At 42.4% G+C, this 27,531-nt stretch overlaps 2 protein-coding genes across 8 annotated transcripts in view; one reads left to right on the forward strand and one right to left on the reverse strand.

The window, feature by feature from the left end:
* The first annotated feature begins 7,543 nt into the window (after window positions 1–7,543).
* On the forward strand, window positions 7,544–11,707 carry LOC100551216 (interferon-induced protein with tetratricopeptide repeats 5-like). Its single transcript, XM_010714503.3, has 2 exons — window positions 7,544–7,650; window positions 9,274–11,707. The coding sequence occupies exons 1-2, from the start codon at window positions 7,646–7,648 to the stop codon at window positions 10,706–10,708; spliced, it is 1,440 nt and encodes a 479-aa protein (XP_010712805.1). The 5' UTR covers window positions 7,544–7,645; the 3' UTR covers window positions 10,709–11,707.
* Window positions 11,708–13,868: 2,161 nt separating this feature from the next.
* Window positions 13,869–27,531, reverse strand: part of SLC16A12 (solute carrier family 16 member 12) — a 29,204-nt gene continuing 15,541 nt past the window's right edge. For 6 of the 7 annotated variants that reach the window (XM_031554440.1, XM_031554441.1, XM_010714501.3 and 3 more), the window contains 6 exons: window positions 23,539–23,731; window positions 21,904–22,007; window positions 20,658–20,801; window positions 17,849–18,440; window positions 16,548–16,807; window positions 13,869–15,647 (listed from right to left, as the gene is read on the reverse strand). In XM_031554440.1, the coding sequence (XP_031410300.1) occupies window positions 15,385–15,647; window positions 16,548–16,807; window positions 17,849–18,440; window positions 20,658–20,801; window positions 21,904–22,007; window positions 23,539–23,633 (1,458 nt within the window). In that variant the 5' untranslated portion in view covers window positions 23,634–23,731 and the 3' untranslated portion in view covers window positions 13,869–15,384. Of the gene's footprint in view, window positions 15,648–16,547; window positions 16,808–17,848; window positions 18,441–20,657; window positions 20,802–21,903; window positions 22,008–23,538; window positions 23,732–24,752; window positions 26,609–27,531 lie in introns of those variants that run through there. The other variant, XM_010714498.2, reaches the window with a different exon arrangement.

The raw sequence follows: 27,531 nt of genomic DNA on the forward strand, positions 1-27,531 counted from the left end.
CCGCGGCGCTGCGCTGAGGGGCCGCGCCGTGCCGTAGCTCTGCGCCCTCCCTACACGCCGCCCCTCACCGGCTGCGCGACCTTGGGCGGCGTGATTCAGCGCTTCTCGGCAGCTGCGTGGGAATTTTCCACCCATCCCCTGAACTCACTTTTTAAAAACTCTTTAGACTGAAACTGCACGAATGCCCCCCGCCCCGCCCCACATGTGCGCAGGTTTCTGCCTCGATGACCGTTCAGCCCTCCCGCAGTCCCGTCCCCATCCGCGGGCACTCCGTGGCCGTTCCTGAGGGCTTCGAAGCATTGCATCCAGCACAGTTATCCTCTTACAAAGAAAAGATCATCTATCCATCATCGTTGAACACAATCTAAATATATCAAATCTGATACAAGCAGGCTTGAATTACATGCAGGTGCACAGTTCCAGCAGCTTGCTGCCAATCTGGTCCATCCCGGTGCTCTGAGGCAATGAGCTGGCAGCATATGTAATATCTGTCATGTCCCAGAGCCTGTGGTCAGGCAGCGTGTGGCCATGCTTGCAAAACTTGGACCACATACAGCCCTGAAGTACAAACATTCACATCACTTGCACATATAATATCCTTGGGATAATACTGAAACCTGAAATAAAATACATAGTAGCAGAGCAGTAATGTGTCAAGAAAGCAAGTGTTTATTTAGAGGGCGTGAAGATTTTCATTGGATCTTTTGCTTTCAGAAGTACCACGCGGGGGGCCACATCCCCACACAGCACAAAGCTGTGATGTGGGCCTGGCACAGGACAAACCAAACCCAGAGCTAACTCACTGTCAGCTCCTCTCTTTGAGAGCAGTAGTCCTACAACTTTCCAGGAGAAAGGATGAAATTCTTCTACCCAGCAAACTGATAACCATGTCTCATTTTCAGTTAATGAGGTTAAAGCTCAGGCTTGGAGGTATCATTGTGAGTTGTAGTACAGTATGGGCTGCAGTGAAGCACATACATGGGATTTAAGGCTGAAGTAGTCATAACCTCCTGTACAAAATGGTGTGTTTCCACTTTGCTCTGTCTCCCCCAAGAGGGGCACCACTGGAACTGGAATTTCACAGCGTTATCTGATCGCTTTACCTCCACTGCACCTGTAGGTATCCTCCTTGTGCATGACTTTCCCACCTGACAGCAATGTTTTGGTATGCAATCAGTTTAAATGCTAAACCATCAGATGAAACATGCTGTGAATAGTAAGGGGTAAAATACACATTCAGAAGCAGACTACCACAAAATAGTACTAATGTGGATTCTCGAGAGCTCTTTTAAAAAGTCTATAAGCCTTTCTTTCATCTTTCTCAGCAGTGAATGTGCTAAGACCACACATGAGCTGCCTTTGGGGAAATATATCAGAAGAAATGAAGTATCTTGGGCACTTCAGCACCATTGCATCCACTAGTTTTGACACACAGAGATGTCCTGGACACTCAGTGAAATTGATGCCCTTTCTATTCTTGAATTGAATTTCACAGAATTACATTTTATTTTCAGAAGTTGGGTAACAAAAGTAATGCTTAGCTATTTGTGTGGGTTTTCAAGAAGATTGATTACAGGGTACTTTTCTCCTCAGAGGAAAATACAAATTATAAAATGCCAGCGATGCTGTTCTCAAGCACAGTAATTAGTTGCTAACTAGGTTTAATGGAAACTAGATATATAAATGATCCAATTATTACAATGGTATAGTTTCTTTACATTATTTTAATATAGAAAACTGCATTCCAGGCTGTTTGACTGAGCTAATGTCACTGGGAGAGAATTCCTTGTCAGCAGATATCAGCTCCAAGGAACTGTATGGGCATGAGTTTTCTCTCTAAAACACGTAGATATTTTTGAAGTCATTCCCTTTTCTTCTATATGTACAGAACACTCAAGTAAGTAAAGCTTTTGTGTTAAATACGAAGGCAGTTGTTTCTGTCAATTTCTTCATGTACTTTCCATGAATCTCTTGCATTTGCTACTATTGGCCATATTATATTCATATGCCAACACTGACACATGGACTAGATTTTCCAAAGGTACTTTTAAAATCAAACAAGAAAGCTTCAGCAAGGGTAGTTTCCCAAATTAAGATTATATAATTGCTAACTAGATCTCAGTCTTCCTCTCTAATTTGGTTTATCTATGTTTTCTTCTGCTTTATCACTATCTTATTTGCACCTCCTCAAACTCCAGATAAGCCTCCATGCTCAGGCTCTTTCCCATTTCCCTGCTTAATGCCAAAGATACTGTGACCGACAGCTGCTGCGGGAAAATGCATCTCCAGGACAAGCATACCAAGGCTCCTGCTTATGGGGAGCCACTGCTGTGTGAAGAGAAGCACTGCTTGTTTTTATTCCAATAAAAAGATGTCAGCTTTCCACCAGACCTGCAGCACAACCTAGTTCCTGGGCAAAACCTGCACCTGGGGCAGGCTGCTAGTGAATGGACAAACTCCAGTGCAGCTCCACCACCTACTGTGTCTTGGCTGTGGCTGCACCCCACTGCTGTCCCATCAGATCCACTCAAGAGCTGCCATTCCTGCAGGCTGCTGGGTGCCCCATGCTCCTTCAAGCTCCCCGCAGCTGGTCAGGCACAGCCACATCCCAGCCAAGCCATGAGCATGAAGTAACTGATGTGTACTGGACACCATGTCTCATGAGGCACCCTTGGGAACACATTTATAACCTTATTCTCACAAAACAGGGGCACTCAAATTCTACAAACACTAATTATGATTTTATTTCTTTTTTTTTAGCCTACTTACAAATGGGTTGTTTATATCCATAGGGCTCCATGCACTAATACTGAGTTCCCTCTCTTGCTGGCAATGCAGCCCTATAACACAGTATTGCCCTCACTAAAGCAGCTTTGCACTGTGTTTGCATGGCCTCAGGACTGGGGTGTGTCACACCTGCTCTGCTGGAGCTCATCTCCACCTGCTCAAATCTTGTTTGGCTTTACAACTGTGACAGCAATTGCTTGAACACATCAGGTGTCAGTATCTGATTTGCTCAACATTTGTTTATCTTTGTGGCGTAAAACTGTAATTTGTCAGGGAGCAACAGCAAGCAGCTGCTCCAGGTAGCACAGGCCATTGCAGACAAACTAATACAATGACAGCATGGAGCAACACAGGGCTGGTTGAATAGCAGAGCCCTCAGGAAGTGGAGGCAGAGAATATAGCATAGAGGAGGGCAAGCAAAGGACCATGCTACACGAATGGTATGTGTATAAACAACCACTACTAAAATAGAAGCACGGGGCAAAACCATGCATATATTCATCAGCAAAGGCAGGAGGGGAATGACCCCGAGATCCCGCTTATGTACGATAACCAGGTCAAGCTACACTAACCTGAAATACTCTCCTTATCATAGATGGCTTTACATTTGAGCAAAGTCGATGCTTTTAGCTGTTAACAGCTGTTGCCATGGGCTCCACAACACAATTTAGTGCATGGCACAAAGCCAAGATGAAAACAGAGCAGGGTGATTCATGAGTTTCTATTCTCTATCTGGCAGCCTCTGCAGCTCCTTGCAGATTCAGAGAGAAAGCTTGCTTTCACTTCCTCTTTCTCTCACAATCACGTGAGAGCTGGGGAAACAGAAAACAAACACAAACAAAGTACTGTTCCAGAAATGGAGGGCAGAGCACAGTAAAGCTCTGGGAAACTCGTGTGCAAGGTACAGGGGGGAAAAGGGGTGGGTGAACACAGAGCACATAGGAAAGGAAGAAAGAGCTGAAAGGAGAATAGATGAAGGAAGGGATTGCCTTCACAGATCCAACTAATGGTATCACTCGTGACATGCCAGCTTAGTTCTACAGCCGCATAGCTTGGTATAGTAGATGGTGGATCTTAGGAAACATAAACCCTGCACTTCCAAAACACTGCTGTTAAGGTACATGTTTTGGTCTACAACAAGCATCATAAGGTGTAACAGCGTCAGTCACTGACAGTAACAAGATGATTGAACTGCCAGTGCCCAGATAGCCAGCACACTTGTTCCAGGGAGAGTTCACCTCACACCTCTCAGATCTCACTCAAGTGCTCTTTCATAATATAAGCGAAAGTGAGCAGGAACCTAACAGTGTGCTCAGTCATGCCTATGGTTAACCAATGGTTGTTGATCAAATGTAGGGAAATTTGTCCTAGTTTTCTAGCTGCCAGCTTTTCTTCTTACAAAGGTAGCTCTACGTAGGGAAAAGGGAGGGAGGGAGAAGAGCAGAAGGTTGAGGAACCAGTGCTCAAAGCTGCTAGAAGCAACAATAAAGTTGAAGCCAGGAACCAGTGATAATCTACAGTGTTGATCTTGGCTGTGGTGAAAAAATGGCACATTAGGTGACCCCACTACCATTCGCAATCCTGAGTTTCTTGCATCAGCATTGTTTCCCTCCAGATCCTCCTGAAGGTGGCAGAGAAGTGCTCAGGGCCGGGCTCATGAAGGTTTCTGAGGCTCTACTTGCACATCCCTGCTCCCTACCATGCTCTGTCACCTGAGCCCTTTGCCTCTTTCCTGCCTCTCTTTTCCTGCAGACACAAGGAGAAACAGTAAGAAAAAGGTGAGCTTGAAATCTTGCTGAGTCATGCTCCATCTTTGTCATAGTGAGGCACAGCGATGCCAGAAATCAGTGTCTTGTGCTCTATCTTCTGTCTGCTCTGGAGGATTGCTTTGGACTGTTACCACCCAGGGGAAGGTTTTGCAAGCATGGATTTGTAGCGTAGCGCTCACCCCATGTCTGGTGGATGAGGAGGAATGCTGCTGGGCAAGGCACAAATGGAGACAACTTAGTCAATCCTAAAATGTCAGAAAACAAGCAGGCAGGGCAGAAGGCCCAGGGATCTTCTTGTAAAGCTTAGGGAGGAAAAGAAAAATGTATGGCCACTGGATGTGAATTCAGGCAACAGGGGAAGATTACAGAGATTCTATTTGCCACAGCAGGGAGAAAATGATTGTTGTCAAATTTCAGTCGAAATTAAAGCTGTGGGGAAACAACAGAAGGGCTTCTTCAGATACATTCACAGCAAACAGGACCACAGATAATGACAGTCACCTCGGAAACAGGGTTGCAGGCAAAGCAGAGATGTTTAATGCCTTCTATGCCTCTGTCTTGGACACTGATGGGCCAGGGAGAAGTGGGCTGAGCTAGAAGACCATGATTATGTGAATGATAAACTCCCAGCCAAACCAAAATGTATACTGAACTTGCTGCTTCAGATGCATGCATATACATCTACGGGGCCTGATGGGATTCATCCTATGGAAATCATGATGTTATCATGAGAAGTCTCTCTATTATTTTTCAGCAGTCTCGTGAATATGGATTGGTTCCAGTTGAATGGAAACTAGTAAATGTTGTCCTAGTTTTCAAGAAATAAGACCTTTGTAATTACAGGCCTGTCAGTCTCACTTCAGTGCTTCATAAAATTAAGGAGTTATTCTTGGACTTACTGAAAAAACACCTGAAAGACAATACTGTTGTGGGTCAGGTTCATGGGGGGAAAGTCCTGTTTAACAAACTTAATATCTTTTTACGACAAGGTTAGCCACATACTTGACCAAGGGAAGCCAGTTATGTAGTACCTCAGAAATCTCAGCAAAGCTTTCAATACTGTTTCTCTCATTCTGGTCAAAACATCCGGCATACAGCTAGACAAAAACATAAAGTGATGGGTGAAGAATTGGCTGATGGATTGAGTTCAAAATGTTGTAGTAATTGGGGTTACATCAGGCTGGTGGCCAGCCACTTGTGGGTCCATTTCAGTGGACAGGTCATAGAAAATAAGACATAAAACTTTTAGAGAATGCTCGAGGGAAGGCTATAGAGATGGTAAAGGATCTGGAGAGTGAAATGAATAAGGAGTATTCAAGATCTCTTGGTTTGTTGAGTCCAGAGCAGAGGAGGCTGAGGGGAGCCTTCAGCCTACAGCTCCTCTCGAGAGGAGCAGAGGGGCAGCACTAAGCTTTGCTCTCTGGAGACAGTGACAGGATCCAAAGGAACGGCACAGAGCTGTGTCAGGGGAGGGTCAGGTGTGTGTTGGGAAAAGACTCTTCTCCAGAAGGCAGTGGGCATGGAACAGGCTCCCCATGGCACTGGACGTGGCCTCAAGCTGCTGGAGTTCAACAGATGTTTGGACGGTGCTCCCATACATGCAATTATCATAATATATATAGAACGTATTCACCATATAATAGCAAAGACACCTTTGTTTTTCACAAGACAAAGTATCCAAGCTGGTAGGAATATGTATTTTTTCTCAAAAGGGGGTTATTTTTTAACAGAGGGTGCTTTACTTTTCCAACACTGTTACCACACCATTTTTCAAGGTACAGTTCACTAAATGTCTCCCTTCCTCTCCAAAACTGATTTGATGAAGTATTCTCTCTTAAGTATAGCCAATTTCAAAAGAATGATGATTTCTCCATTTCAAAGGTCCTGGAACAGAAGCAAATGAAATTTCAGCTATAACTTTCCCAATTCACTGTTACTCACTGCTCTTTAGGAAGCCCTGGCAGCATCCAGCATCTGCCCAGCTGTCTTGTCCCCTGGGTTTCAAGAGAGTGGGTTTCTTTATCCTCAGTCATGCCTCCTCACATCAGCAGGGGTCTCTGCTGCAATGGAGTCATCGAAGAGTCAGCGGAATAATACTAATCAATTTATTGAGATCTTTCTAATAACAACAAATACTCTACTTGGATGTAAAATTGGTTAAATTGCTAATAAAGATTAATAAGCGCTACAGGTGAGACAATGTTAGGCAACGGTTACTACTAAGAGTGGAAGAGTGAAAAATAAATGATAGGGAAAGAGAGAGGCAAGCAGACATACAGATATACAAACACAGCAAAGCAAAGCAGTTCATCACTCCTCAGTCCAGCCATGTCTTGGTGGTGTTGATCTTTGGTAGTGATGGGCTGACCATTTGCTGTGGTAAGTTGTGGACAAATGACAAACGTCCATACCTCTGACCTACATACCGAGTGGTTGAGCCTGCTCTTTTGGAGTGACGGTTTCTGACTTTGTGGACCTTCACAGAATACAAAAGTATCATCTCCCAGTTTCCTGTATCAAGCTGGAAACATTTGTTTCCAGGCCAAGTCCCCAGACAGAAAACACTTTTGGACCCTCCCATTCGAAGGTAAACAGCTCCAAAGAGTTGCTTTTGAATGTAAAACTGTCCACAAAGTATTTCAATCCTTTCACATTTATTTGAGACAATCCATACCTTATCAGTCTCAGGCACCAGCAAACACCCAGCTGCCAGTGACAGAGCAGCCACTCAGCCATGAGCTGCACTGGCTGGGCAGTTCTCAGTGCTAGCAATTTGGGGTTAAATTCAAACATGGAGGTGCTAGCAGCTGTTACCATGGGCTCCACAGCACAAGTCAATGTGTGGCATAAAGCCAAAATGGAAAAAGCAGAGTGACTCATAAGTTTCTATTTCCCAGCTGGTTGCCTTGCAGCTCCTCCCAGACTCACGAAGCTTGCTTTCACTTTCTGATTCCCAGTATCATACACATCAATCACGTGCACACTAGAGCATATAAAAGGCAACTCACAACTGCAGGGAGAAGCTCTTGGGCTTCAAAGCTTTCTCTGCAAACAGGCAAAGAAAGGAAAAGAAAGAAAGAAGGCAAATCATGAGGTAAGAGAGCAGCTTGGTCTACAAGTGCTGTTTTTTCTGTATTCTTATGCTATGGGAATGTAAGTTTGTAATTTGCATAAATGGAAGCAGAAAGGTATGTAGGGACTTAAGCATCAGAGAATAATTTACGTAATATTCACTGGAAGAATCAAAGTAAGGGAAGGATGCAATTGAATGCTGTAACATTATTGCTTTTACAGAGCTGATTGTCAGGAGCTGTGTGCATGCAGTTCCTGGATGAAATGCAGGCTGCAGTAGCAGCTGCTGACCAGCTAAGGGAATGGCTGGTACTGATGCAGCTGAGAATTTACTTTCTGCTCTCTACTACTGTGAGGACCAGAAAATCATTCTGGTCTGAAGTCTGGAGCAGAAGAAGGGGGATAACATTTGCTGAGGACTGTCCTGCAAACACACTCAAATAGAGCAAATCTAGGATGTTTATGACAACTTGGAAAATTGCACTGACAGATTATGCACAATACTAAACTGAACTGCATTTTATCTGCATCAGATTTGTTTTGGGAATGTTGTTGCAAGTTCTGTTTCGCTAGTCACCAGTTAGCTGAGAGGCTGTCTCTTAACCAGTCAGAAAGAGAGGAAGAATTCACCACATTACAGTTCTATATGGTGTAGTCAGAGTCTGAGCTAGAAAGAAACATGTCACTTAAATTCCACACACGTTCACAAATGTGAAATTACTCATGAAATTACTCTCTACTGTTGTTTTCGTTCATGGCAGTTTTCTGGGTTCTCAGCTGAGGCACCAAAACCAGCAGGAAATGCAGAATCACTAAGTTCACTTGCACAGAAACACAGAATCCTGCAGGTTGGAAAGGACCTTCAAGGTCTTCAAGTCTGCCCATCTATCTGAGCTTGAGTCCTGCCAGTAGATGGGACTAGATTGCCCCTTGATGTGACAATTTGGACAAAACATTTTAATTTTGTTTTGAGGGGGACAACTTAAAATGCTCCAAGCTGGTTTGGCAGCCAGGGTTTGTTCTTCCATGGTATTCCTCTGGGGAAAAAGGTTTCTAACAAGGTACTGGTCTTATCAGGAACTTGCTCTCACTTCCCCTTCATCCCAGAAAAAATACAAATTCCTACATAGCTTTCTAATTGGGAATACATGGCACCATACAGGCTGATAGATACTCCTGATTTTACAAGGAAAAAGCAGAGCAGTCTTTCTGACAGTGAACTATTTGACCAAGAAGTCAGTGATAAGAGGGGGGAACCCATGTAATATGCTACCCCAGCTGCTGCCAGGCCCATCCCCACATGCATGGAGGAATCCAGAGGCAGAAATGCAGCAGGGTCTCCATTTTTATGGAAGGGTAATACATTCCTGAGGGCTGGAGGAGTGCTGGTGTTGGAGTAGAGCAGTCCTTCTCTAACAGCATCCAGACCACCACCCCTTTATGTAAGTGGTGCTCTCAGTTCTACTGGCAAGGAGAATTACTAGAAGAATTACTCTAGACTTATGGCTTTCCACAGTTGTGGCTTACATGAGCTATTGTTGACTAGTGGCACCAGCCAAGGTACTGCCTGCTTCTATAGTACATCATGCTTGGGTTAAAAACACAAGCAATAAGAAGTTAATCAATCTTCTTTAATTTATTCTAGTACTATTTCAAAGAATTCCTTGAAGAACTCCCTTCTGCAGCTAGAATGTTATTTTACATGGACTTTGCTGAAGGAGGATATAGATCTTGCCTGCCTGGAAGAATCAGTATATGATCAGATTGAGTTTTTCATAAAACCCAACATTTCAAATTACAATCTACTGTCTTACATATACCACCTAAAGCTCTCAGATGAAGCAGCTCTGGAATATCTCCAAAAAGCTGAAGAAGAAGTTAAAAAATATTATCCAGATGAAATTGACAGGAGAAGTCTCATTACCTGGGGGAACTTTGCTTGGATCTACTACCACATGGGCAGATATGAAGAAGCTCAAATGTATATAAATAAAGTTGAAAACAGTTGCAAAAAGCTTTCAAATACTGCTCAGTTGAAGATTCAGCTTCCAGAGATCTATGCTGAGCAAGGATTTGCACTGTTAAAATTTGGAAGAAAGTACTATGACAGAGCAAAAGAGTGCTTTGAAAACGCTCTGAGGAAAGAACCCAACAACCCAGAATTTAATGCTGGCTATGCAATAGCAATGTATCGTTTGGAAGAATTTTCTTCCAGAAGCTGTGAAGAAGTGAACTCATCTCTGGCGCCTCTGAAGCGTGCACTGGAACTGAATCCAATGGACACGTATCTTCTGGCATTACTTGCTTTGAAACTTCAGGACTTAGATCAAGTTGATGAAGCAGAGAGATGCATTGAAGAAGGAATGCAGAAAACTCCTGATCTTCCCTATTTCCTGAGATACGCTGCTAAATTTTACAGAAGGAAAAAAGAACTGGACAAGGCACAAGAGGTTTTGGAGAGAGCCCTAGAAATATCACCAAAATCCACCTTTTTGCTTCATCAGCTAGGACTCTGCTACAGAGCAAAGCTGTATGAGTTGAAAAGCAGTACAAGATATCCACCTCAAGATCAAATGGAAGAACTCATTCAAATTTGCATTTCTCATTTCAAAGCGGTGACTGAGCAAAAGCCAAAATTTTTTAGTGCCCTAACTGATTTGGCAAGGATGTATGGGGAGGCAAAGATGTATCGAGAAGCAGAAGAGACATTTCAGAGAGCACTGAAGGTAAATATTCTGACTTGCTCCGATAAACAAGAAATATGCTACCATTATGGAAATTTTCTGCAATATAAAAAGAAATCAGAATCTGAAGCAATCAAATATTACAAAGAAGGGTTAAAAAATGGTAACCATTATTTTGCAGAAAAGATCAAACAGTACCTGAAGAGACTGTTGGAAAGGAGAATTCAAGGAGGATTAGGAGGTGAAGAAGATTTCAGTACACTTGGACTCATTCATAAACTAGATGATGAGAAGCTTGAAGCAATTGAATGTTATGAGAAAGCCAATGAATATAATCCTGACAATGAAGAATATCTGAGTGCGTTATATGAGCTACGACTTTCCCTCTCAAGCTGAAGTACTCCCAAATCTCTCTCAACAACAACAAAAGCACATTTAAAGAAAAAATATAAATCCATTTGTTCACTTTTTAAGTTTTTAAGTTTTTAGAGTTATAACCAGTTGAAAAACCCGATGGCATCACTCTTCTATGATAATGCAGAATCTGCAGATGATGACCAGATGACGATTGTGCATTTGCTTGCCTGTTCATTACCAAAAAGCATGCTCGATAAGAATAAAAAGAAGTTAAGCTACCTTAGCCTGCCATGCTAGTACTGCTATAAAAGTTGCCTATGAGTACTGTCGGACACAAAGCTTCTAAGCTGGAAAGCAGTTCTCACCTTCTATTGAGGAAAGAGAACTGTAATATTATAAAATTTAACCTATCCACTTGAAAGGCATGAGGATATTAATATGGTTATTTCTGGTGTTTTTTTGAATATCAAGTGTCATTTAGAAAAGACCTGTGTTGACTTGTTCAGTTTGCTACCTTGTATGTTGTTCAACAATAAAACAATGACTATCTGTTTATTTCATTGGGAAACATGGGTTTATATTAAGGCACTTCAATACATAAGATGTGGGAAAAGTAAAAGAAAACCAGGAAAAAGAAGTGATGCAAAAAGCGCTTGCTTACCACCAGCTGACCAATATCCAGCCAGCCTCTGAACAACAGCAGCCCTGGCAAACTCCATCCTCACTTCTCCCTTTCCAGTTTTTATTGCTGAGCACAATATTGCACGGTATGGAGGCATCCCTTTGGTCAGATTGCATCAGCTCTCCTAGCTGTGATCCTTCCTGGGCTGTCAGCCATCCACAGCAAGTCCTCACATCTGCAGCAGGCTTTCTTGCTGGGAGCAAACACCACTGAGACAACTCCAGGTCCTGGAGACCTTGGCTGTGCTCCCCATCAGGCTGTCTCACTGAGACAGGTGCATAGCAGGGCAGGGGAAGGCATCAGCAAAAGGGGGAAGAGTAGCCCTCTGTGCAGTGAGTAAAAGCAATACTTTGTGCTGTAGTCTTTGGGTGTTTTTTTGTTTGTTTGTTTTTGTTTTTGTCTTTAGCTGTAGCCCTGCTAAGTGCCGTTCTTGGAGTGGCCTTCTGCAGGGTTGTGGAGGCTGCTGGCCTTCATCTTTGGAGGACAGCACAGCTCTGAGCAAGCAGTCCCCGCCCTGGCCAGAGCAGAGGAACTTGCTGCCTCCTTCCCAGGCTCCTCACAGGGCTCCTGCTGTGCTGCAGAGATGGCAGCACAAATGACGTGTCTGCAGCCTCCACAAAGAATGGTGTCCAATGTACTTGGGAGTTCATCAAGGTGCAGTCTGAAGGGCTGCTGAAGGTCCCTGGTCCAACCATGGGGCTGTCCTCCTACTTCATAACAGTGCAGCATCCTGTCAGGCCAGCAGCCTAGGGGCCTCTTCAGTGCAGCACTGCACAATGACGGCGTACACAAGTCACTGCGTGGTGCTCTAGGTTGGGCTCCAGCACCTGGTTAAGGGCCTCCTCATCCACTCCATAGAGGCTGGGGGTGGAGATTATTAGGCTCTCTGCTACAACTGACTTCCACCACCTGGCCCCATATATAGATCTCCTACAGCTCCCCTTGCAGCCAGGGCAGAATGGGCTCAAAGATGATATGGCGCTCCTGGAAAAGGGCTGCCCATGTGTCAGGGTGGGGACCTGCCCAGGGCCTTGGCTGGGAACAGCACTGGTTGTGGAGCAGATGGTGGAGATGCCACAGGGCCATGAAGGCTGTTAGCATCTCAGTGTCTCAAAGCTCTTTATGCACTGCTGTCAGCGCAAAAAATTATCAACTATAAAACCAATTAGAAATCATATTCTGCACTTACTTGCATTGAATTCTGCTATGCTGCCCAAAATACTGTGCATTACTGCAGGCAGGATCCATCTGTTTCTGTCTTGGGCAGATGTTGCCCCAGCCAAGTCCCGGGCAGCCAGAGAGGTTCAGCAATGCAGTGCCCCATCCAAGGTTATATCTCCACTGGTGCTGAATAGGGCTGTTGGGAATGCAGTATTATTCTGTTCACAACTTGCCCAATATTTGCCTACTGCCACATTGTGCTCTGCCAGTGTACCCTGTATGAGAACGGCCTGAATAGTATCATTTCTGGAAAGAAAAAAAAAAAAGAAAGAAAGAAAAAATGTTGCAGATATAATTACCGATTTTTAAAATATTGTAATCCATTTCATATGTCAGGATGGAGAAGTTCATTTCTCGTTGTGCAGAGCAAAGAGTAGAAGCTTGGCATGAGAGTTTGCAAACTTAGGTTGTATTCCTGGTTATTCCACTTGCATTTCTTTGCTATGCCTCATTCTTTCCAAGTTTCTTAGATGGAGAATTTCACCACAGGGCTGATATTTTATACTTAGTTTTATGCACAGAAAGCATCATTCTGGTACCTACGCCTTTAAGTCAAAGCAGAAACAGCGCTAGAAACCCTGAAATGATTCTACAATTTTCTACAAAATATGTCTGTGTATAAAACAAATTGACTGTTTTCTGCTGAATTGCTATTTAAAACAATAAATACTACCTTAATTATAAATGAACGTTCATGTTTATAAACAGGAAACCCTATGAAAAAATATCTTGAAATTGCTTAAAACAACCCCCATATGCTAATAATTGTTACCAAATTTGTATTATTTACTCATATCAAAATGTGATAACAATATTCCACAACAGGCCTTTATAACATGCAGTTATGGCACCAACAACTGTTGACATACCATGTGGTAAAGAAAACCAAACAACTAAATTTTTGTAAAACGAGTGTTTCTTATAAGTTGCTGAAATAATTTCTTATAGACCATGCTACTCCCTACTTTTTTATACAGAACATTTGTATTGGAATCTAAAACAATATTTTCATCACTACTAATAAATATAACTTTTTCTTTCTTCCAAGTGTGCATATTGTTTCCAACTCACAAAATACTCATTTTTGTTTTTTGTCTTTTTATCAACATACATAAAAATGAAACTTCGGACCTCAAACTCATTTCCCACACAGATCTGAAGAAAGGTTGTGCTGGTAGTTTTAAACAGCTTTGGCACTCCCACCTCTAAATCTGTGGTCTGTGCAGGAATTCACACTACTTGCTCTGACCATTCTGGGGCATAGCAGGATTGGTAAATGCTTTGAGCACAGACAACTGAAGTCAAACAGTTTTAATGCATTGTATTTGAAATATGCATGAAAAATAAAAGTAATTGATACACACAGTACTGATAGATATAAAATACATGATGACCCTGTGGCTGTTCTCTTATCTGAGTCAAAGTCATGAACAGCAGCCCATGTTGGTCTCCCCCTTGAGGCACAGAATGGAATTGGACACCAACAGCAAACACCAAGCATACTGCAGGCGGTCAACAACATTACAACATTGATTAAACTTATCTGGATTCCAATCAATTTGCTAATGAATAGACTACAGCTTCATACATCATCAAACAGAAAAAATCTGCATCTCAGAATGTGAAGTTTCTCCATCTCTTAACGGATTCACCCTGGAAATGTAGAAGCATCCCATTTTTAATAAACCAACCATCAGTAGTTTACCTCATGAGCTACATTCAGTCTCCAGGTCTCACAAAGTAGCCAGATGTAGCAAATATCCCTAGCACAAGTAGCAGGAAATCATTGGCAAATCACAGCTGTTGCTTTCTGTCCAGGACAAGTGACCTGGTTAGTTGGTATAAGTGAGTAAGTAGAATCATCTAAAGATACAGCTCCCGGATGCAAAAAAAAGGGACAGACTGGCCATTGCAATACACAGGAGCAACTTGTCAGCCAACATTCTCTTTACTAATAGCTGGTGTGGTGAGCTATTACTTCTCAGTAATCTGCTTGCACAGATCTAAGCTAGTAATGTTCAGATGGCAGAGCAGCCATGACCCTCTTACACCCACTCAGAAAACACCAGCTGGAGGATCATACCTGGAATGTCAACATTCAGAAATTCAGCCTCTAAAGGTTTCCAGGGGAAAAAAAACAACCAACCAAAAACCGCCAGCAACCAAACCACCTGAACATTTTGCTGCAGGGGGACTGGGAAAGCAGGACTCAAGCCACCCTTGAAACGAAGTTGCAACGTATGCACATGATTCAGGCACACTGTAGAAATTAAAGCAGCTTCAGATATACTTTCAGCATAAATCACAGCTTTCTGTCAGATTTTCTAAAAAATGGCTTTGGCATTCAAAACAGTCATTGGCAAAGAGTTTGATGCAGCCTGAAAAATGGAGAGGCTTTCTGGTGGCATCTGTGATTATTCCATTGAAAACTAACAGGCAGGAACAGTGAAATGCCTATTTAATTAATACTATTTTTTAAATAATTTAAACATTATTTTTCATCTTTGGTGACTGATTACTTTATTGTTTTCTTTCGATCATAGCCAATTATATTTTTTCAGGTTACCTGTGGAGTCAACATACCGCTTTAGAACTAAATCTGTCAAAACTTTTATCTACCAACTCTATTCTCAGTATAGTTTTGATCTACCACTCCAAGTTCCTATGCTGTTTGCAGATTCTAGCCTATCAAAACATGACAGAAATATCTAACTGTCCTTGTGTCACAGGACTATCATCTTCAGCACTGCAACATGATGCAGTCTCCTCTGTCTCATTGTGATTGCACAGTGCTGAATCTTAAGAGTGATTGTCATCTGTTGCTATAGCTGTTTGTATCCACAGGTAAAAATTCAGCATCTTTTTGGTCTAATTCTCCTGTGACAGAATAAGCTATTGCTCCATTTGTCCAGATGTGCTGTTTGCTGTGAGTATCAGTGGAGAGTGACTTCAAATGTGTCCTCTTCATTTTCTTTGCCAGTCTGGCAAAACATAATAACACTGAACTAAATATCATAGAAAATCCACACAGGAGGAATGATGCCGTGTAACTGCCAGTTGTATCCACAAGCCAACCTGTAGGAAGACAAATTATATTTTTTATTTACAAATCCTGTGATCAGCTGCATTTTGGGAATTTTATCACATATGAATACCATAAAACCAGAGAGGCTCACATCGCTGCCACTATTCTTTTACCTCTTGATGTGGGAGAAAATTGGTCCATAGCATCAGCAGGAATATCAGATTTCTATGGATTTTTGTTTAAATGTCAAACCCACAAGAAAAACACAGCAGTCATCCCCACAGTACTACATAAACATCTTTGCACCATTAGTCTTTAGACATGCTTAACAACTTAACTACTGTGTGCATGAGATCCTCATACCAAAATTGCTAGTGAGCTGCGCCCTGGGCTCATGCATTCCCTTTTGCAATATCTTTTGCTATTGAAAATTTAATTAAAAGCTTCAGAAACAGAGATTAATTGGAAATTGCTGTGAACAGCAGACAAGATATGCAAGACATACCTATACATGGCTCTTTGGAAAAGATCTCTAACTTACCATAATATTCAAAACTATGTCAAGAGCTTTCCAAAGAATAACAAGAGTAAAGTTCCCATCATTACTCTTTTGCAATGAGACTGGGAAAATGATAGGGAAAATGATGGATGAGCTTGGGACCAACAATAGTGAAGCTGACTCAACCATTTGTCCAAAGCAGCTCAGAGATGAAAAGATTTAGTCTTCTGGATGAAGGGAAAAAAAAAAAGAAAAAAAAAAAAGCCCAGAAAACTTGGAATGAATTGCTTTAGCTAGCATTTTCAAAACTGCATAATTCCAGAGAAATCTTTCATTTCTGCACTATGTGAAGTGGTAATGTCACAGCTCTTAGAAGCTTAGGCTATTCTGCTTTTGGTCAAGAGGTAAAATCAAAGTAATGAGATTACAGAAAAGTCATTTGTGAACTGACCTGCAACGGGTGGGCTCACTAGATATGGTATGGCATGCAGGAAGTACACAACACCCAGTGCTGATGATAAAGAAGAAGTTCCCACAACATCCGCCGTCACAACAGGGATCAGTGTTACATAGGCACCGTCAAAGTATCCAAAGGTAAATGAGAAAGGCACAAGCAAGGGGAAGTTTTGGAGAACTGGTAGGAAAAGACAGCAGAGGCCATCCATTCCTACAGCAAAGAGGTAGCAGAAGTACCGATGTTTTTTCAGACACCTGCAAATTTCAAAACAGGAAAGAATATCATTGGACACAGCACCTCAGTTGAGATGTAGCACTTCAGCCTCTCTCTCTTACATTTTGCTCAAATTTAAGTCCAACTTATTACCCAGGCTTCTAGATGAAAAGCTCAATCAGCAATGAGCCCTGGTGAGAATAGATGCCAACCTACAGCTGCAGAAACCGCTGGAGAACAGCAGCCCAAACTGTTTTTAGGACTGACTGTAGTGAGGGCAGCTCCTCAACTGCCAAGATTATGCAGCTCTCTGAAGATTCAGTGCTAAAAGCAGTATTTCATGGGTTTTCCAGCTCAGCAAGGCACTCCCAGTACTATGCATAATAAGATATAGCACACCTCTCTCAGCTGTCATCCTTCACATCAGCCCTCCAATGATGGAGTTAGTGAGAGCTAAGCAAAATGGCAATTCCCTCTCTCCTGTCTCACAAAACCGATGATTGATTTTTCCCAGAAACTGAATAAACACAAAGAATAATGTGTCTTTTAGAATCAAAACACCTCTTAGTTTAGCTAGATGCTCAGTTCTCAGTATAGTAAGAAATGTATAACAATTTTACATCAGTCCTTATGAGTAAATGCCTGACAATGGTAAGCCAGACCTTGGCTCTTTCTCCATTACTTCTGTACCTTCCCAGCAGCACAGAAGAGATGAAAAGGCACAAATAGGGTATTGTCCTGTAGGGATTACATACAGAGGATCATGCTTGACATATCTTGGGCAAGAGGTTACATTTCCAAGGTCAAATGCAAGAGCTTTGCACAAACACTTCATTTCTTCAGGGAAGAAAAAACAGTTACACACACGCAAAAAAAAAAAACAAAAAAACATCCAGTAAAAGCCAATGAAGAGACAAAACATTTAAAACATTTCTGAAAGTTAGATTGTGTGTTGATTTTCTGGAGAAGTTACACGTGCTACAGAAAATGTCCATAATGTTAACTCTTATATGCATTGCACCCTACTTGCATCCAGCCTCCTACTGGCTAAAGCTTGCATTTGCTAAGCTATAAGGCATTACCTTCTGTCTGTTAGCCATCCAAAGGTGATATTACCAATGATATCAATGACGCCAAGTATGGACATGAGGAAGGCAGCCTGATGATGGCTCACTCCAACGCTCAAAGCATAAGGCACTAAGTAGACAAACAGAGGGCTGCAGCCATATGCCATAAATAAAACAGACACTGCTAGCACCATAAAGCCCGGCATGAGTAAAAAGTCATATTCCTTCCATGAACAGTAGCATAAACACTCATGTGACCATGTTTTGATTAAAGGTGAACAGAGAGACATTCGTTTCAAGTCTTGTTTCTGTGCTTCAGGGACATAATCTTTTTCAAGAAGCCCCGGAACAGTTTTACGGTCCTCCTCAAGGGCAATAGGCCGCATCAAGGCACCACAGACACAGAGGTTTAGGACAAAACCTCCTAGGATAAGTAATGCCCCACGCCAGGAAAACTGCTCGATTAAGAGTTGGACCACAGGAGCCAGGATGAAGGTACCGATTCCACTTCCAGACATAGCTATTCCATAAGCCAGGGCTTTCCTTTTGTTGAAGTATTTGCCCACCATTGCAATAGCTGGAGAATAACAGAGAGCAAATCCAAGTCCTAGGAAAGAAAACACAGTGCAGATGGTTTAATTCTGAGCACAACATATAAAAAACAATTAAATTAAGCCACATAGTTTACTTTAATTAGCACTTTAATAAATAGTAAATTCTTCCTGATTCTGCAGCATGAAGTCCAGTGTGGGAAGAAACCAGGATGACTCCTTCCTTCCACTATCAGGGCCATTGATTTAACAAACCTAACACATCAGTATTAACCCACGATAACAAGGCTCAGAAAGTAGCAGTGGTGTTTACTTAATCACAAGAACAGGGCTATCAAACACCAGAAAAATGGCATGTGCATGGTATGGAAAAATGCATAACTGGTATCTCCTGGATACCAGATAAGATCTTAACCGTGCAGACACTGGTGTGGGGCACATTCATGAGGCAATGCTTTGTGTTTCAATCTGGTGCAAATCCAGTTGTTAATTTTCAGATCACAAATGCAGTACAAGGAGTCTACCTCTGTCACTAATATCCTGCCACTAAACCTTTTTCAGTCAGCTCAACTAGCTCCACAGAAAAACTGGCTGGAGTCCTGAGCATTTGTAAATCCCTGTGCACAAACAAAGAGAGGAAAAATGCCTCAGAATGCAAAGCCATGTACAAGTCAGTAAACATGTAAGATCCACCTCTTGGAAAAGATCATGACCTTCGCTGCCAAAACCAGAGAGATTGTAACTATCAAATGTTTGCTACGATGCTAAAACATTTATTTCCAAATGAGACAACAAAATGAGCTCCTGAATGGGGTTCTGGAGCATGTCTACATTTGGGTTAAAAGTGCCCCAAAGGTTCCCAGCAGAATGTGTCAGCTGGGAATGTAATCACCTGTGCCATAAACAGCTTGCAAGGTTATCCTCAAAGGCCTCTCTGTGTTGGGCAGGTGCTGAACTGAGTGGATTAGAGGGGATGAGGAAAGGAGATGGCAGAGGAGCTATGACAAGTATACTCTGTTTTGAATGAGGTGGTAGGGAAAATAGGTTCTCACGAGCCAACGAGTGTCCTGTGAAAAGCGGAAATGCAAAGTTTGGGACTGAAAACATTTTTATACCTCTTAGAACAAGCTTTTTTATTTCTCACCAGTCAGTCCCCCATCTCATCTGTTTCACTCTTCACAGTTTCAAGTTCTGCTGCTTTTATGGACTTAAGACTTTTTTTAGTTACTTTCCGACCTCCTCTATGTTGGAGCATCACCTCCAGCCTTTACCAACAGTTATCTCTATATTAATCAGTCTACAGACTAGAAATTAATTGCTTACAGAATGGACACCTTACAATCCCATCTACAAAGTTCAATTGCTTTTCTCACTAAGGAAGCCTCAGTGGCATTAGGGTGGTATGTGGCACAGTCCTTTTGAGCTACAAGGAGCTTTTTTATTTGTTATGAACACATTTGTCAAAAGATTAACATTGTAATGCAGGAACTACATGCACTATTAACAAAACAAAAAAAAAAAGAAGAAATCCTTATTGAATAAGCTGTTGGCAGCATGTGAACTGCAGTAATTCCACCACCTCATTACTAAACAGCAGGAGACCGAATACAAGGGCTTATATCACCGTGGCTACCAGGTCAGTATTAATGAGGAAGGAATGTCAGTGTGACCATGGGCACCTCTCATATTCCTCTGTGCATGACAAACACAGGAAAACAGGACAGAGCAAAGATATCTGCTGTCACCATACCTGAATGCAAATGGAAGATCTGCTACAGAAATACTATTAGCCAGAGATATGTTTGATTTTTAAAAGGAATATAATGCAGATAAAAATAAGGTGTCCAGCTGAGGTACTTGGTATTCATCTACTTACTCATTTTGTTTTGATTTACATTTTATTTTTAATTTGCAAATATTTGGGAAGCACTCTACAACTCCCACCATAACAACCTCCTCCCAAATCACAGGCAAAAGAAGAAATCTTTTTGGGTATCACCTGCTGCAAAAATCCTTCCCATCATCCCAAAACTTTGGAGCTTTATCCATAGCCCTCAGTGGAGCAATGTTAAAGAGATGCTTTGCAGCAAGCCATATTTGGGCTGTATGAGACCCACTGACTGCAGCCAAACCCTCTTTTCCACAACAAGGTGAACAAGTTGCTGTGTGGTACTACATCATGGGGAGATCACCCCTCTTTAAAGGGAGGACCATCATTTTTTATGTTCCTGTGCTGCTTTCCCAACTGGACCAAGAAGGTGAGTGTCACCTACCTGTAAGGACTCCTAATGATAAATAGAGATGTTCCAGGCTGGTGGCGAAGGAACTCAGAATTAGTCCAGTAGATGAGAGCAGCCCTCCTAGCATGATACCAACTTGGCAGGACACATGATTACTGATGAAACTCCCAAGCGGGGCTTTAAAGAAACAAAGCTGGCAGTTAATAGGAGGTCTTCAGACACACTTCATCGCAACAATCATCAAGAGAAATCAGACAAAATGGTGATCAGGATAGCCTTTCAACAGCTTCCCTTACTAGAATGGGGTGAGCATCAAAAACCTATTTTCCTGAAAGTCAGGATAAAACTGAAGTTTACAGTAGCTCTTTCAGCAGATCAAAATCACCGTGGAGCACAACTACTCTGCAGATTCGGGGGTCAGGGGAGGCCATAGCAACAACTAAGAGAGTCCACGCTGTTCTTTAATCCATTCTTACAACTGCAAAGACCTTGCTCAACTTGCAATCCCTACTTCAGCCCTGAGTAACATCAAGCAACATTTCTGAGGGCTCTGTGTCAGACATAGACGGAGGAGGTCTCACACCATTTGACCACCCCCAGAGCCACCAGATCTGACCTGCACTTCTCCAACAGGTTCCCAGGGCACTCTGCCTCTACCAGTGAATGTCATCACCAGCTCTCTCCCTCCCTGTTGCTGTGTCTCATTGCAGCTGTGTCAATGTGTCTTCAAAGCAATGCCTGTGGATTTACCCCTCTACAGCAGGATCAGGGCCTGGATTTTCATCTAATTGCACAGTTTTGAAGTAAAACCCTAAGAAATTCAGAACAACTGTTGAACTGATGCACATAATTTGTAGCAACACAAAATTTTCTTTTAAAGGAAAATAGTATTTGTAAACACAAGTTGCTAAAATGAGGAGGATGTGACTTGATCCAAAGGCAAAAAGTACAGCCTGTGCTAATTCTCAAATGTGATTCCAATCAATAGGCAAAAGAAATACGCTCAGCTAGCACTTCTCAAAAAACTTGTCCCATTAGACCACATACATTTCTGCAAACTTAGATCACTCAACAAAACTAAATTCTGTTTCTTTTCTTTAGTGTGAAGTCAGTCTCTTCCTGCTCAACTACACTAGGGGAAACGGCTCAGATACACCAGACCTCTGAGAGTCCACAGCATCCACCCTCCCCAGCCTACTGCACTGGCTGATGGGTGCTCCCAAAACAGATGGAGCTGAAGAAAAAGCAATCACACTAGTCGTAAAAACGCAATACACACCACAGAGCATTGTGGCACAGTCGACAATGGAGTGGATCCAAGCTGTTCTGGCATAATCCTGCCCAAAATACGCCTGGAACTCCACAAAGAAAATGGAGATGCACCTAAAGAAGAAAACACAAACACCAAACTGTTGAAGACTGCCTCCCAGAAAACACCAATCTCATTCTTCAGGGATAAAGAGAACTTGTTTCAAAGTCCTTCCCCAGCCCCCAACAACAATCAAATTTGTAGTTTGCCTGGATCCCAACTGGAAGGAGATGTTTATAGAGCGTTGCAAAGGAGCACTGGAAATAATTAATGTATGTTACACAAGACATGAAATGGTGCATGCAAGTTTAGTAACCTCAACAGAACTCTACATAAAGTACTTATGTTAGTGTGATTCAAGCAGGGAAGAATCCTTGCTTTGCACTGGCAACAACTGAATCACAAAATGTCATTCCAGCTACGATCACAACAGGGGGATTAGAAAGGCTGATTTAGAACATATTTCAGACAGGTCAGACTAATCCAGAGGGATTATCAACATTAAACACCGCATTTCTTATTGTGGTATTTGCTGCTAGATTTTTATAACTCATATGATTTTTCAACTGAAATGAAACTGAAGCTGTAACTATCACCAGCAATTTATAGCCACATCATGATGTTGTTAACCTAGTACACAAAGCTCAGCTCCTATTCCTGACTGACATGCTTGCTCACTGAAATGATACTCGTGCCTGTGCAAGCAGAGCAGGTCTGGTACAGCACCTGTAGAACCAGCACCACCTATAGCTATGTGTTCTTACATGCACAAGTACAAAAATGGTAGCAAGTGCAAAGCAACACCTTCCAGAGGATAAAAATACCACAGGAGCCAACAGCCCTTCCAGCACTTCTTTAAAACATCTCCAGGAGTTGTTACTCCACCTCATTGCACAAGAACTAGTGTTTCACCTTCCTCTGCAGGGAACAGATGAATGGCTGCATGGTTTTCTTCCAGCCACTAGCAGCAGCAGAGATCTCTTTTTCCCTCTTTTCTTTCTACTGTAATCCATGGGCAGTCACTTTCTTCATGTTTTTTCTTGCATATATTTCACTTTTGTATGTTCTCCAGATGTTTAACACTTGTCAGATTATTTATTGGACTCTTTTACATTTCATATGTGAAAAAGGAAAGAAATCTACTAGGAAATCTGCATTATGGAACAGATATGTTTGCATGCAGAAACTACCATCATGTCAACATTCACATGTCCCTTCTGTGATGTTTATTCCAAGCTCCTTATATTCCTACACCTGGCAATTTTATTCTAAACAAGATATGAACGTGAAGTAGGAAATGCTGTGTTTGTGTTACACTGCTTGGCCAAGAAGTTGCTGCCTCAGTCTCTCTCCCTCACCAGAGCGCTTGTCTGTGCTTAACACAGCTCAGTGTCCATGTTCACAGGGAGCGGGCTCCTGCCTCCAGCCAACAACAAAGCAACCCAGAGGCAGCTGTGGAAGCCATCTCACCCCAAACATACACATCGCATTTGTGCAAAGCAGCAGTCTCTTCCTGTTCTTTCTGCTTTTGAGAAACATTGTTGAGATGAAAGGAGAAAAGAGGTAGCACCACAGCAGGCCAGAGCCGAGCAGCAGCCCCTTTACCTTGTCACGGCCCTGGTGCAGATAGTGACCAGGAAGCAGCCAGCCACAATCATCCAGCCCCAGCCACCATCAGGTGGGCTGGCACGCGGGGCCATGTTGTGGCAGGGCGATGCTCCTCTTCCTCCCTTCAGCACTGCTGTTTGGCTCCCATCACCGCAAACCAGAGAAGATGAGTCCAGGGGCTGCTTGCCATCTGCAAAGAAACAGGCAGAGAACAGTCAGGGTACAGAGCTGTGAAATGTAAAGGTGAGTTTTCCTTCTAAATACAGGGTATTAAAATCTGTTGGAAGTGAGGCTGAGTCATCAGAACTCGTCCTCATGTCTGATGTCTTATACCAGGGCGATACCCCCAGCAGCTGCACCCTACTACACAGCAGACCTTTCCCCACAGGTGTAACTCACCCTATTGCTGCCCAGACCTGCAGCTCACCTCAGTGGGACTGCAGCACCACACACCAATCCCTGGACTTTATTTCAAACTGCAGCCTCTGATCGAGGCAGCTCTACTTCTGGTACACTGTTCAGGGCAAAATTCATGGTTGAGGGAATACAATTTTAACCTTCGTGTAGCTTGCAAAGGCGGGAGTTGAGTCCAAAAGCCAATGTCTGTGCTGTAGTATGGGGCACCTGAACCTTTGTCACTTCACACCAGTGTGTGCTTGTCAACACCTGCAAACAGTGATTTAAAGCAATCACGTCTGAAACAGTATCCCTATCAGCGGATGAAAATACCCATAAAAAGATGCCAAAACTCTATGAAATTGCCAACTACTTAAGCTGAGATGGCTATCAAGAAACATCCATCTCTGTATTCTTCGTGTATCATTTATTCATGCCTGTTGCTCCTCAGATAGTGAACTCTCACTTATTTTACTTGAAGCCAAAAATCCCATACTCTGTGAGTGTATTTGGAAAGTAAAATGATTGTTCTGTTTTCTCTCTTTGTATGATAGGCTTTGCTAGTATTTATTTGTAAGTAAATATTTGTATAAAGCTTCCAGTGATTCCAAGCCCACATCTAAGCCAACTATAAGCATCAGAACATGCACTCTTTATTACTCTCTCTTCCTCTATTGTGCCAAATATCCATTTCATCATAAGTTAAATAGTGTTTTGAACCCTCTGCAAAGTCTATGTTATCCTCCGTGCTTATATGGATTCTAGCACGAGTGATCTTCACTGTAGCCTGAAGTACCAGCCCAATATAACATGACCTGTTTCACTTGTCACTTCCACAGAGTTCTGGAGAGATACACATGGCTCCACTCTGCATCATCATCTAAGTGCTCCACAGTTCAAGAATAGGCCATGGGACATCTGACATAGCTGTGTTTTGGATCACACAGCAGTGGTCACAGCAGCTCACAAAGATCAAACAAACATGCAGCTGGGGTTATCAGAGCTTTTGAAAGCAGCCCCAAATCCCGTATCTCATGCACGCTCCAAGTGAGGGTAAAGGGTCCCAGATGGATGCAGTCTTTACAAGTTCATTCCCACAGCTGATAAGAAAAAGCACACAGTAAACAAGATCCAAGTGAGTTAAACATTTCAAACTTTGTCTTTGAGGTATTCAATTGCTAGGACTCAAGCAAGTAAAAGATCAATGAAGTTCCAGAGCAGTGACTAGGACAGTTTTCCTTTTCTGACACGACTTTCCAGTATGAAGCTAAACTTGCCTAGGCACCTAACAGAGCTTTCTAAGCAGCATGTTAGATGCACACACGATCAAGGGACACTACTGACCTCCTCACAAGCCTTGTGATTTCTTCCTTGAAATGTAAAGTCCAGGTTTTGACCTTACCTATTTACTGCAAGACAAATATGCAGCACTGCATAGACCAGTGTATAGCAACACCCTCCTATCCCACTACGTTTGGAAACAAACTCTGACAAAAACAAAACATGCTCTCTTGAGGAACCATTTGGACAAACAGAAGAGAAAAGGTAGAATAGATTGGCAAATGCAGTAAGAAAAGAAAGCACGTATGTAGGCAAAGTACTATAGCATTGCTCACAAATTCTGTGCTAAAAGACCATTATGGAAGCTGAAAAAACAGCTAGTCAGAAGTTACAGGGCTGCAGGTTCATGACACGGAGGACTCATCCATGGATTTGCTACTTGCTACTCACATTCTTTGTCTTCCACCATGTGCTGCAAATCTGTGAGCTGACCATACTTCTCATGTGCTGAATCCATCCATACATCACAAAGGTTACATTACTTTTGGAGTGAGTTGACATGCACTAATGAGTCATTGTTTTTTTTTGTTTTGTTTTTTTTTTTTAACTAGTATTGTCAATTATCCACCCCTTTCTGTATAGCTCCAAGCAACAACTGCTGATTAAATATGTGCAGCTACTAGATTGATAAGCTATCTGATATTGAAGGCTGTGTCTGTGTCCTTACATGATTCTTCATCCTGGATCAGTGAATGACAAGAGCAAAATGCACAATGTGGTGGCAACAGCCACATCCCTGCCGACATAGATGAAAACCAAAATGCAACATTTTTGTGGGTATCCACTTCTAATCTAGATGCAAAAAAACCTGGTAGCTAGTCTAGCATAAAGCCAGGGTGTCACAGATCGGTTACACCCCTGTTTGGCAACATTATCCTACCAAATTCATTTGAACAAGAGAGCAAGTACCAAGCAGCAATCACATTTCATAGCCAACACTAGAGACCTCAAAGATGGATTTACTGCAAGTTTAATGTGTTAGGTTCAAAATGCTGGAGTGATTGAATAACCTCTGAAAATCCATGCTAGTTGCTTGAATTAACAGTGTACTGATAAAATGCCATTGACATTTTACGGGCAATCAGAAGTAACACAGTTTGGTGGAGTATATACAGGCACATGATACATCCCAGAGGGATTCAGTGCAGTCCAGACATACCATAGCAGAACCCTTCAGCACCTTGGTAAGGCAGAGCTTCTTATTTTGGATTGAAGCAATATATTTCACCATCTCTCCTGGAGGGATGAAAACTTCATTTCAAATTCCAGTTATTAAGAGTGGAAGAGGAAGTTCCGGAAATGCCAGAAGAGATAACAATAACTCTGATTTCTTATGCATGTTACAGTAAAGTAAAAATATACATACCATCTTTCAGTCTCCAAATAGAGAGCCTAAACTCATTTTTAAATACAGAGCAATAGCTGAGTGCCAGGAGCTCAGCCTGGGTCCCTGGCCCATCCTCCCAAACAAGCTTCAGGTAGGGTGTGAGAGCCCAGTTTGCATTTTAGTTGTTTATAAGCACACTTGCGAAGAGTTTGGTGACATACCAAACTCTTATTAATTATTATTTATTTACACTTTATTCCCACAGAGCCCTTCCTACCAATACATATGCCAACAGCAAATATTAAATGAGGCTACAAGCAACTGAAAACAACTACATTAGAGACAACTGGCACACACAGCAACAGAAAACCCACAGCAGAACCTGTGCAAACCATCCCCTTGACTTCAGGAGTGCTGCATTACAGCCACTGTACTAAGTTAAATAATTACCTTTCTTCTTGCTGCATGAGTCTAACAAACACTCTGTATGACATCCTAGCAAATGTACGCTGAAGTTAGAAAACTTCACTTGTTTACACCCCAATGCTATTTTCTAATTATCCATGCCATGAGAAGTACAGCTTGCAGCCTCTACAAATTAGGACAGAGACAGAAAAGCCATTCTTTGTGTGGTCACTTATCTCCTCTGCTCCTGATCCTACTTTGACTGGCTCTCATGTTCTGTCTTTTCTTAACTTTGTGGTGCAGGAGACAGTTGCTATATATGTTGTGTAGTTAACCACCCCACAGGGGTTGGCCTCAATTTATACAACAGGTAAATAAGTACAGGATCCCACACACCCATAGATACCTGTTTGGCAATACAGAAATCTGCACAGGACATCTGAATCAGTGCAGAATTTAACTACATACATGCACACACGCTGTACATGCCTTACAGTGCTTTCACAGTGACGACAGCAGAG

The sequence above is a fragment of the Meleagris gallopavo genome, chromosome 8 (genome assembly GCF_000146605.3).
Source record: "Meleagris gallopavo isolate NT-WF06-2002-E0010 breed Aviagen turkey brand Nicholas breeding stock chromosome 8, Turkey_5.1, whole genome shotgun sequence".
NCBI lineage: Eukaryota > Metazoa > Chordata > Aves > Galliformes > Phasianidae > Meleagris > Meleagris gallopavo.